General features: G+C 37.7%; 1 protein-coding gene across 3 annotated transcripts in view; it reads right to left on the bottom strand.

The window, feature by feature from the left end:
* Positions 1-8,072, bottom strand: part of LOC149173892 (uncharacterized) — a 154,570-nt gene extending 146,498 nt beyond the window's left edge. The window contains exons 1-5 of one of the 3 annotated variants that reach the window (XM_089424775.1): positions 7,910-8,072; positions 7,749-7,809; positions 7,219-7,346; positions 6,863-6,991; positions 6,615-6,768 (exon numbers count right to left, since the gene is read on the bottom strand). In XM_089424775.1, coding sequence (XP_089280901.1) covers positions 6,615-6,768; positions 6,863-6,991; positions 7,219-7,346; positions 7,749-7,754 — 417 coding nt within the window. In that variant the 5' untranslated portion in view covers positions 7,755-7,809; positions 7,910-8,072. Of the gene's footprint in view, positions 1-6,614; positions 6,769-6,862; positions 6,992-7,218; positions 7,347-7,748 lie in introns of all 3 variants that reach the window. The other 2 variants (XM_089424773.1, XM_089424772.1) reach the window with 2 other exon arrangements.
* Between the last annotated feature and the right edge of the window lie 6,178 nt (positions 8,073-14,250).

Raw genomic sequence — 14,250 nt, forward strand, 5'->3', positions numbered from 1 at the left:
CATGGTCCACTAAAAGTGTATTTACAACATCTACATGCTTAGCCATTCTCTAGTTAGACCTTGGATTTAACCTATACATTAGAAACTCATGCAAGACTTAGTTTCAACATTTACAACACAAGGTTATTTATTTAAGCTCACTTGGTTGAACTGCCATTATTACAACCACACATTACTATACATAATATGATCCAATATATTCCAAGTATTAAAACCAAGGTATTAGACTCTAGCTAAAAATATGACACTTGTTCAAAACTATGGTTTGTTCATCTAGTTAAGGATGGCATACTGAACTAAACTACACTCTCAACCCACCTTTTTTCCACAATGTTTGCCAAAAATAACTCAAATAGTATAACCCTATCAAACGAGATTCTCTTTGATAGACCATGCATTAACAATCTGGCTTTGAAGAATAGCTCCACATGATAGCTCACATCATTGGTCTCCCCACAAATTAAAATGTGTACCATCTTCAAAAACACACCATTGATAACAAAGATTGTAAAAGATTGTAAAAGTGCAAGGAGAGCAATTAAGGAAGCTGTTGATGAATCTCTTAAAATGGACAAGATAAAAATATACAAAGCCCTAACTAAAAGGAAAAAGAGGCAGTACATTAATCAAAGACAGGAGAATCTCTTACACTTCTCTAAGGTAGCTCCTAAGAAATTTTGGAGGCAGATTCTAACTAGGAAGACTAAGGATAATAATAAAATTGCTCTTCACGATTGGAATTCCTATCTTAAAAAGCTTTATGAATCTCCAAATGTCATGGATAATTTGGAAACCCTTCTCACAACGAAAGAAGTTTTCTCTTTAGAAGACATTAAGTTTGGGATTAATCGCCTCGCTAATGGGAAAGCTAAGGACATTGAAGGTTACCAAGCGGAAATCTTAAAAATTGGAGGTCCTGTCCTCATCCCCCACATCCACAAGCTTTTCAATCAGGCATTCAAGCAAGGGTTCCCTAAACCTTGGACTGAGAGCCTCATTATCCCTATTTTTAAAAGTGGGGATACAAATAACCCCTCTAATTATCGAACAATTATGATCAGCCCTCTCTTAGCCAAGTTGTATGGTAGTATTTTGGAAAAGAAGTTAAGCATATGGCTTGAAAGTGAAGGTAAGCGGGCTAAAGGCCAAGCAAGTTTCAGAAGGCATCACTCAACAACAGACCACCTTGTTACGCTTAGGATCATTGCGGAGGAATGTCGTAATGATAAATCCAATTGATTTTGTTGCTTTGTGGACTTTAGAAAGGCTTTCGATACGGTTCCTAGATACAACCTTTGGAATAGATTAGAAGAGCTAAAGGTTCCTCTCGAGTTGAGAGCTGCCGCTATAAGGTTATACGAGAATGTAATTACCAAGCTAAAGAGCAATGAAGGGTGGTCGAAAGATATTAAGTGTAACATCGGAGTTAAACAAGGTTGCCCCCTCTCCCCTACCCTATTTGGCATTTACATCGATAAGCTCGAAAGCTATTTAGAGGAAGCAGGATGTGATGGCACGATCTTAGCTAGGATAGTCGTCATCCTTCTTCTTTATGCTGACAATATTGTTCTTTTGGCAAGGTGCCCATCTGATCTTAATAAGCAACTTAGGCTTCTTTAGGATTTCTGCTCTACCATGGGTATGACTGTTAACACTCACAAAACAAAAGTTATGATTATCAAATCCAAGAAGGACACTTACGCTTATTTTATGTAGGACAATAATAACTTGGAGGAAGTGTATTCTTACAAGTACCTAGGAATTGATATTCATCACAAGCTCAACTGGAACCATAGCATTGAGAAAAGGATTAATGGGGGGTGGAAAGCTTAATTTGGTCTTGAAAATAATTGTAAAATAGCAAACCTTGTAATGTGGGATAAAAAGAAGTTCCTCTTTGAAACTTTAGTCACTCCTGTTATCTTATATGGCTGTGAGGTTTGGGGTTGCAGCATCTCCAGAGAATCATGGAGAAAGATTGAGCAAATCTAGAAGCGTTTTATAACTTATAACCTAAAAATTAGAAGTAATACACCCTATCCTATTCTCCTTATAGAAGCAGGTCTTTCCCCTATTGAGAGTCTAGCTATGCTTAGGTTTCTGTTGTACAAGCACAAAATCAGTAACATAGACGATCATAGACTTCCTAAGCTAGCTTTAAATTCTAGCCAAAACCACCTAAGGCTCGATCGAGGGTGGCATAAAGACACAAGGGCCTGGTTAAACTATTGGGAGATCAACGAAAATGATGCATTGCAAAACATAAATAACATTAAAGATATTGTTACTTCTAAGTTCAAAAAAAAAATGTGGTGTGAGAAAGACTTAGCGGCTAAAAGAAAATTAAGTTATTATAAGAAGGTCATCAACCCCACCCTAGAAGATCAAAAGTATCTCTCTATTTTAACTAGCTCAAAGAAGAAAATTAATATAGCAAAGATTAAAACGAATTCTCATGAGCTCCATAGTGAAACAGGTCGTTGGACAGTTCCTAAAACGCCATGGACGGAAAGGATCTGCCATATATGTGAGAATAGGAACATCGAGGATGAAAACCACTTCCTCTTAGAGTGCCCCGCGTATAACCACATTAGATCTCAGTTTCACAATCTTTGTTACAATACTGACCTTCCTAGCCTTTTACAATGTCAAAATTATAGTGAGCTCGGGAGGCTTCTCTCCAAGCTTTTTGAGCATAGGAATAAAATCTTAAATCAAAATAGATAATTTGTTTCTTTAGGTCCGATAGACCATTATTTGGTCTCAGTGGACGTTAACCATCATCATCATCATCATCATCATCAACAAACACTACATCATTTTTACACTGTGTCCTTGGTATTATAAGTGAAAAATCCACCCAAATACTCTACCAAGGCATCTTGGATACTATCAAGAATGCGCACAACCCCTATGCTGTGTTTTTTCCATTTCCCCAACAAACACATCCTTCACTACTCCACAAATCTTCTCATCTCCTTCATACTCAAAGAGTAGTACCTCTCTTCCAACATTTCTTGTGTCTTATCATACCCAAAATGTCATTCAAGAATGTCATATTCCAACTCCATGATAAACTTCTCCCTCACAGAACCTTTGGTGATGCATAATTATCTTGCTTTAGACAAATATGTTATTCATGACGCAGTGTAACTATGTCTGTCCTCTCTTGCAAAATTGTGTTTTTTCACGTGTAACTTACATGAAATTTATGTCATTTTCGTACAACTACTAATCTACTCAAATCCCTCTATCCCATTCATAATCGTTTCCAACCATAATGACACCCTACCTAGTGTGTTTGCTACCTTGTTGTCCTTTTCTACCATATTTGTCACCACTAATGTCTAGCTATATAAGGACCCTAGCCACTTGACATTCCAATGAGATAACTTTACTTGTGCATTAAACCATTTCAAAATTTAATGATTTATGTACAGTACAAAATCCTTTGGCAACAAACAATGCCTTTAAGCTTTCTCATTTGTAATGCTCCATAGAACAATAATTCCTAGATTGTATACTTCTACACTTCATTAAATTTCTCACGAAAAAATGTTATTGATCTCCCTTACTAAAATGTTGGATGTGTGTTGAATTTTTTGTAGGTGCAATGTGCATCTCAACATGCTTTTTTATGGTCCAAGGATCAATTATCGATCTTTTATGGATTATGTGTGGTTTTTAATGATGGTTTTATATACACATTGTATTGTAATAGAAATTAGCAATTTAGAGTTCAGTGGAGGTATGAAATGCCTATATTCACACTTTGAATATCTGAGTTAATAAATTGAGAAAGGTGTCCCTATTTGGTTGGTTTTCTTGTTTCAAGCTTCTAGAGTAAATATTTTATAAGCTATGAATGTGCCATTGTTTTCTTTCTTTCTTTTCTTATGAATATCTTAGCATTTCTTCTCATATCTTATGAATATCTTAGCATTGCTTCTCATACATATGTTTATTAGTTAGTATCAAAGAGGCTTCATCTATTCTTCGAAGAGTAAGGAATCTTGGATCTATAATAAACCCTTATTGTGTGGAAGCATTAGTACAAGGTGGTTTTCGTGTGTGAAGTAAAATCGGGAGCACTTTAATGACAGAGATAGAAAATACTATGGCCTAAACTTTGTGCAATGAAAGTTTCAAATGAAATATCTTCTTGTGGGCAGATATTAGTGGTTTGTTGCATCAAAAACAATTTATATGTATGAAGATAAAGAACTGCGTCCAAGATGGGTACGTAGGGTAAGATTATAATCTAGATATTCCTTTTAAATTAGTATTGTCGTATGTCTCAAGAAAAGACATAGCTATGAAGCTACATGATAAACTCGGATTTTTATAAGAAAATTGCATTTTCAAATAAAAAAATCGTTTTAAAGAAGTTGTACCCTCTTAATATGAATGATGGTGACTTTGTGACTTATCATATTAAAATTTTAACATTAAAACCATTAGTCTTGATTGACATTAAAATTTATGAAGAAGATAAATATATTATTCTATTATGTTCTTTCCAAATTCATGGGATAGTTTAGGTGTTGCCTCTAATATACATTAAATCTTTATGATGAGTTGCATCCTTGTTATCAAAAGAAATGAGGCTAAAATCCATAGTGGATATTACTATGAACACCTTCTTTATGAGAGTTCACCCCTTGGATAAAAATAAAAATAAATCAAGGGGCAAACAATTGAAATCCATAGGTAGTTCTCAATCTCCAAGAAATTTAAAAAGAAGATATCTATATCCATGCGAAGAGACTAGAATATTCCTCCAATCTCATAAAAGATGGAACACTTAAAACGAAATATTTCTTATCCTCAACCAAGGTCTTAAAGGGAATATAACCTACAACTCATCTTCCCTAAGGAATGGTGATTTGCCTTGACTCTCAACTTGCCAATATGGATCCTAAAACTACATTACCAATGTTGTTGAAGATAATCTAGATGAACAATAAAACCATTAATAATGACGCTAATAGGCACCCCCTATTCAAAAGGGGGTGCCAGAGGAGAGGTCCTTTTAATGATAGTGCTTACTTGTGTGGCTAGTATTTCAGACACTGAAAATATTTTTGTCATTAATCCTTAATGGAAGGATCTAATTACATAAACTTATGTTTAATGTGATTAATAGAAGGTTAATTGCATAAATTTTGGAGTTTAACAACAGATTTCACAATAGATTGCACTAACATCCATTCACGATACATTGGTAACAATGAGCTTCTTTGGTGAGTAGTGGCGACCTCCTACACTGTTAGTGGTAGGTGGAAGCCTCCAATGTTGTTAGTGACAACCTCCTTCATTGTCATTACTTATTGACATTTATTAGCTACAAGTTAAATGGTTGCACTAGTTCTTAAAAAATTCTCTACATAAATGATTAGCTTAACTCTAAGAGATTGAGAATGCTCAATTAAAAGAAAACTTAATAAAAAATAACCCACCAATGAAACTCAAAAGAAAAAAATAATTTGACTAAACAAACAAACTGAAATGACAAAAAAAAATATTTTATGAAATATAAAAACCAAAATTTATATACTCTGAATAATTATCATGTCTTCTATCATAAGGGGAAAATTGGAATGAAACTTTTCAAAATTATTGTAAAAGAATGTAAATAAAAATATAATCAAAACACATCAACAGAGAGAGGCATCCTAATACCAACATTATCTTCCCAAAAGATCACAATAATTAATATCCTTGCGAGAACAAATAACTGAAATATATTTTTACTATGCTGAGGGGGTTTAAGTTACCAAGATATCATGACAATACTCAAGTTCGGAAAACTCAGTTAAACACTATTTTGAAGAGCAATCTACCTGCAATGAATCGTAGGTTGTGGAATATTCCGAATTAAGATGCCTTGGACTTGGTTTCTAAATCTTTGAGCCCTAATTTTTTGAAATGAAGGCAATGGGGAATAATTTCTATTTCAAAGTTTTCCTTTTCAGAATAATAATCCTTTTAAAATATTTTTTCTGTGAAACTTTAACTGTTTGGTTAAACTGTAACCTTACCAGGATTTTTTAATCCCTGAAAACTAACTTGTCAATGTCCTTCACAAATCTTGTTGGAGAGAGAAACCCATGCTTCTATTAAAAAAAAAAAACTAAGGTAAAAACTAAGGTTCCCAACTAATTGCAGGTCTTGAAATTTTAGGTTTTTTCTACCAATCTTACTTCTACATGAATCATGATATAACGCGTACAACAATTCAAATTCCACTTATTCATAAAAGATACCAATTTCTGTACTTAAGGTTGGGATTTGGGATTTCCAATTTTTGGAGTAAATGTTAAGAATTTTCAGATCAACTAGAGCACATTGGGACTCCTGCAAATTATTATTCATCAATTTCTTCACCTTACTCCTGGAAAAATGCATAGATAGATACAATTTCATCTACAACCATTCAAATCCACTTGTTTTTGTTTTTATGTTCAGTAATATCATACATTGGGACTCCTGCAAATTATTATTCATCAATTTCTTCACCTTAGTCCTGGAAAAATGGATAGATAGATACAATTTCTTCATCTACAACCATTCAAATCCACTTGTTTTTGTTTTTATGTTCAGTAATATCATACCTGGTTAAATTTGAGCGCTCCTATATTCATAGTTAAATTGTCATAAAGGGGCACAATTGGCTTTAGCAAAGCATCCATGGCATGTCCCAAATCCAACGTTTCGCCATGCTTGGAGGTTATTGAAAGACCTTCTTTCCGAGGCACTCCTCCAAACCTGCACGTCCAACGGTAACAAAATTTTTAAAAACAAATATAAAAATACCCTTAAACCCCCTTTGAATAAATTCAGGAATTCAAACGATGCTTACTTTTCATTGAAAAATTCTCTCTCCTCCACCACCCGGGAATTATGCTCCACCCATAGTTTTTCCAAGTCAGTTTCATCCTGCTTTCTTACCAGCCCTACAGACAGGCCTCCCAGCAAGAGAATCCCTATACTGCAGTGCCATCAAAATAACCCATTCAATTTTAGTAATTATTAAAAAATAAAAAAAGCTCTAGCACCCAGACACTAGGCCATTTTATGTTGATTGCAAATTACAGATTATTTCAGAAATTTATATGAAAGAGTAAAGAGTAAAGTTAATTGTTTGACTTAGCTCAGACCCAGTAGATTTCTGAAATATATGTAATCTAGTCAACATGAACATGTGAATTAACTTACATTAATGGTAAAAATGGATGACCAGCCACAAACACCCCATAAGCTTCGAATATTCCATTCATCTTCATGTGATATAGTTCAAGCCACTTTGAAAACCAGTTCCTCGGCATGATTTTCCTATTTCCAAACTGATAAAATGAAACAAAGTCAATTTAGTCTTGTTAGGATCAAGAAAGCATAGAGAGAAGTGATGGTGTCTAAAAACATCATTGTTATGTGACGTCAGATCTTAATATAGAGCTTTTTAACTTGTAAATCTACTACATTAAAAATAATATCCTATACATTAAAAATAATATCCTAAACAAAACCATGAGTGCTCATAAAACTTGAAGCACAAAAACTACTGATAACTTGAGTCAAGTTTACCTAAACCCCTAACAAACCTCAAGAAAGAAAGAAATAAGACAAAGCAAAACATTTTGTATACTGAATAAACAAACACAGGACAAACCAAAACCAGTCATATCTGAACAAAAACTCAGCTGAAGCTCACTTCTAACCTAATCCTAATCCAAAGAGAAACGTACCACCATCTTTCTTTTGCCGAGTTTAGAGGTTTGATGAGCTCAAATAGTTTGTTTTCTCACTCTGCGTTCCACACTGGGAGAACATCAGAACACAGGAATTTAACCAATATCAGAATACCAACTTGTTTGAGATGCTTCCAGAGGGTACTGTAGTTGCCAACCTTGTAGTCCAGGAGCTCTGTGACTTTGTTGAGAATTTTGACGCCAATCGACCTGAACAATCCCCTCAAGCTTGAGGCTAACGTACTTGTAATTGCCGAGAATACTCAGTCGATTGTCTCATTTATGAGTGAGTAAAAGCAATCTTATCACAATAAATGCAAAATTTGGAGGCATACTCCGTTTTTCATTTAGTTCAGGCGTGTATTCTTCATTTAGTCCAAATTTGGAGCACTAGGCTACTCTATGCTTTTATTAAACATCTTAAATACTTTTTGGCATCTCCAGATATTTTCACGTATTCGAAATCAATATTGTTTCTTCTGAAGAGTTCCCATTAAAATTTCGAGGAACAGTCATTTCTGTGAGTAGGAAAACTGACACGTTGCATTAAACTCCCGAAGGCAAAACTGGCATTTTTTTTAGTTATTGGCATCGTACTTACTAATACATAGTTCTAAATCTTTTTTTGTTTTTTGTTTGATTAATTTCCTTCGTAATTGGATAAGATTGGCATCGTACAGCATCGTACTTACTATTATATCTTTTCTTGTTTTTTTCCTTTGGTTAATTTCCAAGGTAATTTGATAAGATTTTTTTTATAGTTATAAGTTTGAGAAGATTTATTATAATTACAAATTTGAATGGTGAGATATAAAATATTTTATAGGTTTTGTTGAGAGATTGAATTTGTTTATATATGGAAAATTATATTTTAAATAAAATTTCAGTTGATATATGTATGTGCCGTTGAATATAAATTATATATGCAATGAAATCATGTTGTTCTATTGCTATATAATATTGCAAATATATATTATTAGTAATTTGTAATAAGTGGTAAGTTTTTTTTGGATGTGTAATTTTAAACATTTTCTTTGCTGTAATTTCAAATCCCATCGTTTTGGCGAGAGCACCGCGCAGGCATCCAATCAGTGGATTCCACCTTCTTGGTGTCCATCTAGAGGCTCCGACCGTGCCTGCGTTCGCACCAATCTCCGTTCGATGACTCAAATGACGTCGAGCTTCATATCATAGAGCCACGTCCCTGAATCCTCACCTGTCCTGCGTATATGTTGCATGCTTACATGTAGTTTGACGTGCTGCCTCCTGTCCAGGGACGTTGCTACTCCTCCCGACATAGCACTCCTTCTTAAGACGCTCCACCCTGCACTAAACGGGTTTTTCCTTTCTCTCCCGCCGCGCGCCCCTGTGCGGGGGATTCATAGTCTGTCTTTTCAGTTTCTCCATTCTCAGACTATGTTGCATCGAGATGGTGGGAGTTTCTGTTTTTGCGCTCGGCTTAAGCTTTTGGCCCAATTTACTTCTTGATGCAAAAATTTTCATGAAATTTTATGTGGAAGGAAAGGAAGTTGAATTAAGGGGTATTGCAGGGAAATCGGGAAAGATAATCAGCTCTAATGGTATGACAAAGCTTCTAAAAAAGGAACAACGAGGTGTAATTGCACAATTATGTTCACTAGATGTTTCCACATCGAAATCATCTATTTCTCCAGATCTCCAAAAAGTCTTGGACAATCATTCCAAGTTATTTGAGACTCCCAAAGGTCTCCCACCTATTCGTGATCATGATCATGCTATTCATTTGATTCCCCTTTGAATCTTTTCTTCTTCGGAATCACCGTCGTCCTCTCTACCTTTCTGGGTCGGTTCATCATCTTAAGTTCTATCATCTCTCTGAATATGTTGGCGGTTCGGTGTCGGATTGCGTTTGTGACGTTTTGCTGTGCTCGTGCTCTCTGCGGTTGCTCTAGTTTAAGGTTAGTATAATTATGTTTGTTTCTCAAAATAGACGGTATATATTTCCTTCTTTTCTGTAATATCTTTGGTCCTAGCAGCGTAAAGAAAAAAATTTGTGTCTGCTTTCTTGCATCAAAGTATCCGTAAAGGACCTGAAAAAATAGATAGATAAAGGTTGAAAAATCACCTCTGTGACCTCATAATTTAAGGCATTAGTTTTAATTTTAGACACTCAGGTGGAACTCTGCGATTGTCTATCATCCTTCTAGATGGTAAATGAATCAGTTGTTATCTCATTTGGGTATATATTTATGTGCATGTCTTTATCTCTTTTGCCGGGCTCTTATCTCTGGTCTTTTTTACTTAATTGGATCTGGGATCCTCTAGTAAATTTAAAGCACTATGTGGTTTTATCGAAGCCCTACTCTGATTTTAGTATAAAATTTGGACCATGGTGGTGTAAGTGCAGTCACTGTTACTGCTGTTGTATCATCTTTCCGAGCCATTCCTAACTCTCTCCGTTCGGTTCCTTTCTCCATCGTCTCTCCTGGTCTTTCCGTTCTCGGATTTTTTCAGCCGAGTCCACTTTCGTTTGAGCCAATGACGTAAGTGGGAGTGGGTTTGTTCTCTTTCCACTTAAATGGGAGCCGTCACGTTTGTAGTCTTCATATCCTTCCTTTTGTAATGATTTCTAATCTGTCTTTTATGGATGTCAGTAGTGGAGCCTTCCTAGAAGATCATGCTCCTGCAGGTCCGGGTATTTTATGATGATCCCTAGATTTGGCCTGTTTTTTTATTTTTCCGTAGGCCGTCATTCCCATATATTACCTGGAGAGTTATTTTTCTGTATTTCCCGCACATTCGGACTCTCTGTAGCTCTTTTTTTTAGTATTGTCTAATCGTCTCCCTGACTCCCGTCCTGTCCTTCTCTATTATATCCTGGAGAGTTTTTGTCCTTTTCATCTTCCTTTTTTGACTCTTATGTCTCTTCCCCATTTAGTATAGGCTGTACTCATTGTCTGAATGGATGCTTTTTCTGACGTGTCTGTCGCGTCAGCCATGGTGCGGGCCACCATGGAAGCGGAGGAGAGATTTGGCGGGACGTCCACCAAAGTTGATTGGCAATCTTCACTGGAAAATAAGTTAATTCCCCAAGCTCTGATCTCGGGTCATGACCAAAAAGGTGGCGGCTCTGATCTCCCGCCACGCAGAAGGAATCAACGCCCTGCGAAGTCTTCCCCTCCCCCTATATCCATCAATCTGGATAGCTCCTTTCTCTTGGATAGGATTGCTAGCCTTCAGAAGCGTGCACTGGTAGGTCGTTGGCACTTCCCAGCAATGGAGGACGGCCAGATGAGATCTTGGATTGGATCAAAATGGAACGCTCTTTTGGGTTATATACCGACCATAGTCAGGCTCATGAATAACTGGTACAATTTCCATTTTCTTAGTGATCATGATCTGGAAGTTATCTTTGCTCTTCCTTGGGTTCATGATAAAAGTTTCCTTGCTCTGCATAAATGGTACATTGGTTTTAATCCTCTGTGTAGTACCCCTCAAAAAAATTATATTTGGGTGAAGCTTCTGGGTCTCCCCATTGAATTGTGGACTAAGGAGACTTTGGCTGATATTGGAAACGCCATAGGGAGATTTATCTTCGTTGACCCCAAATGTCTCGAGGCTAAGGACAAAAGGGTCGCTTGGATTTTAATCAAAAGAGATTACAGAGGGGGATTCCCTGAGCATATTGATCTCTCATGGGGTGAGTCAAAAATACAGCAGAGATTGGATTACTGGGGAGTCCCTTTTCGATGCTCCGTATGTCATAAAACAGGCCACTTGAAATTGACCTGTCCTCATCATCCTGGTGGAAGACAAAAGTGGAGGGTCCATATTAGAAATCCTTCAGTCTCCAAATCGGGTTTGGGTGGTGCAGACCAAGGATGGAATATGGAACATGGCTTGGGCAGGTATTCTGGCTTGGGAATGTCCGCCTCATGTCCCCTCGGGGATTTTCTTAAGAAATATCATCAAGCCTATCTCTGAAAAGGTCTCATTCTTTAGAGTTCATTTGTCGAGATCACAACCCTCTAAAGGAGAATATTAACTTGAACATATCATCTTGCAAGTCGAGGTCCCCAGATCCCATGAGTCTTTCTCCAACTGAAAGGCGAATGCTTTTCTCTGTAAACCCTTTGCCCCCTGAACCTTGCTCGGATAATGCAATTCCTTCTCCTCTCCCTATACCCCACCCCTCCTTGGATATCCCATCCGCTTCGCACATCACTTATATTTCATCATCACCTCAATCACCTAAAAACCTCATTTCAACGCCTCAGAGGATCGAATCTCCTTCCCCCCTCTTGCCTCCCTCCATCCCTTCCAAAGTCATTACAGACTTAAAAGGGAAGGCTCCTTGTACCGCCGTCACTCCTCAGAACTCTCCTGATTCTATTGGGTGTGGAGCATGATTATTTAGAGGTCTTTGTTTCAGTCGAATGTATACCCCAAAAAGTTTGTACACCCTTCCACGCGGGGGGGGGGGTGCGGGGGCGACTTGTCCCCCCCGCGAGGGTTTGGGGGGGCCGATTCCCCCCCCCGGCTGGGGAGTCCGGGGGCCAGTAGTCCCCCGACGAGGGTTTCGGGGGCAGTGCCCCCAAAGCTAAAAACAAATGTAAAATTGCCTTATAAAAGTATAGTAATTTCTAGTCAATCTGGGTCATTCATTAGGTGGATGATCTGACGGTAGAACTGATGTTTAGTTTAGGGTTTTTTTACCTAGAAGGAAACCCCTCTCCTTGAATGAAGGCATTGTATTGAGGCTGTGTAATAGATGTGTATTCTCCAAGCGAGAAACAGAGAGGTGAGACTGTGAAAGAAAACATATGATATTATAGCGGATCTGTTGTAGGTTGTGTCTCTTTATTTTGTTGGATAATAGAAAGGAAGGACTCATTGTTCAGGGTGGATGTAGCCCAAACTGGGTGAACCACGTATATTTGTGTCTCTCTGGTTTTATGTGTTTTCTGTGTTTATATTTCTGTAATATTCTATGTGTTCCATTGCTCTGTAATATATAATTTTCTAACTGATTCTTCTCCTGTAAACTCGTTTGAATGTGATCTGGATCTTCTGCTTAAGCGTGATTCCCTTAACCTTCACCCTCTAACTATTCACAAACCTCAAAAATCTCCCTCTCCTTCTATCAGTCCTACCTCTGCAGGAAATATTACAGTTAGAAGGAAGCAGAACAGGGGGAGCAGACATTTTCGGGGCAGAAAGGGTAGGCCGGATTTGAACATTCGGGACCTCTCTCTGGTCGACATTCCTATCATCGATCTCGCAGCAAAGGGGCTGCTTAGAGCAAGTAAGCCTGGGGATTCGACCAAATGATCAATATTCTTTCAATGAACATTAGGGGTCTTGGAGTGGACCCAAAATTTTTGGCTCTAAAGGAACTTTTCAGATCCTCTAAATCAAAGATTTTACTCATTCAAGAGACAATGCATGGGTGCCAGGATACCATTTCGTACTTTAGACGCATGTTCCCCTCCTGGCACATGGCTGCGACAGATGCTTCTGGCCTCTCCGGTGGACTTGCGGTCCTGTGGGATCCGGTTTGGATTTCAGCTATGGCTTTCAAGTGCTTTGCAGGCATTCTCCTTCTCGCCTATATTAGGGGCTCTCCTGGGCCGTTTCACATCTTAAATGTATATGCACCATATAAAGATCGCCTTCCCTTCTGGGAACGCTTCCTGTCCTCTGAGTTCCTGGACCTTGATTCTCTGTTGATTGGGGGGGACTTAAATTGCACTTTGAGCAATGACGAGATTTGGGGTAGGGGCAGGAAAAATGATCAGGTGGGAGGTATGATCAGAGATGCTATCCTCCAGCACAATTTTGTCGATGTTTATCCTACCAGAATGGGGCCTACCTGGGATAATGGGAGGTTGAATGATGCTTATCTCGCAAAGAGACTTGACTGTTTCCTCATTCATGACAGCCTGATTGATCATTTGGGGAATCCCACTGTAAAAATTATTTCGAGCTTCATCTCAGATCACAGACCTATCTCCATCCAATGGAATCTGGTGGGTCACAGGAATGGTTATCCATTCAAATTCAATAGAGTCTGGCTTGAGGATGAGCAGTTCAATAATCTCATCCGGGATAATTGGCATTTTTCTTCCCCTGATGAATGCCCTTAGCATTCACAATCATTCTTGGATCGCTTTTCTGTCCTCAGGTCATGTGTTAAAAGATGGCAGCAAGAAAAATTGATCTCTAATAGGGATGCTCTGAAGAAGATAAATGAAGAACTTGAAAGATTATCTGTTTGTCTAATTTCAAATAATGTGTCTCTGGATATGAGGGCTCATATAAGGGATCTTGAGAGAAAAAAGCAAAACCTTCTTGCAATCGAAGAGGCATCCTGGAGATTAAAGAGCAGAGCCACATGGTTAAAGGAGGGTGATAGAAATACTAAATTTTTCCATCGATATGCAAACAGAAGGCGGGAACTTAATACAATCTGGGAGATAAAAAATGAGATGGGAATCTCGGTGGTGTCACAGGAAGACAT

Source organism: Pinus tabuliformis, chromosome 4_2 (genome assembly GCF_031772625.1).
Source record: "Pinus tabuliformis cultivar Carrire ecotype Pingquan chromosome 4_2, CPIR1, whole genome shotgun sequence".
Lineage (NCBI taxonomy): Eukaryota > Viridiplantae > Streptophyta > Pinopsida > Pinales > Pinaceae > Pinus > Pinus tabuliformis.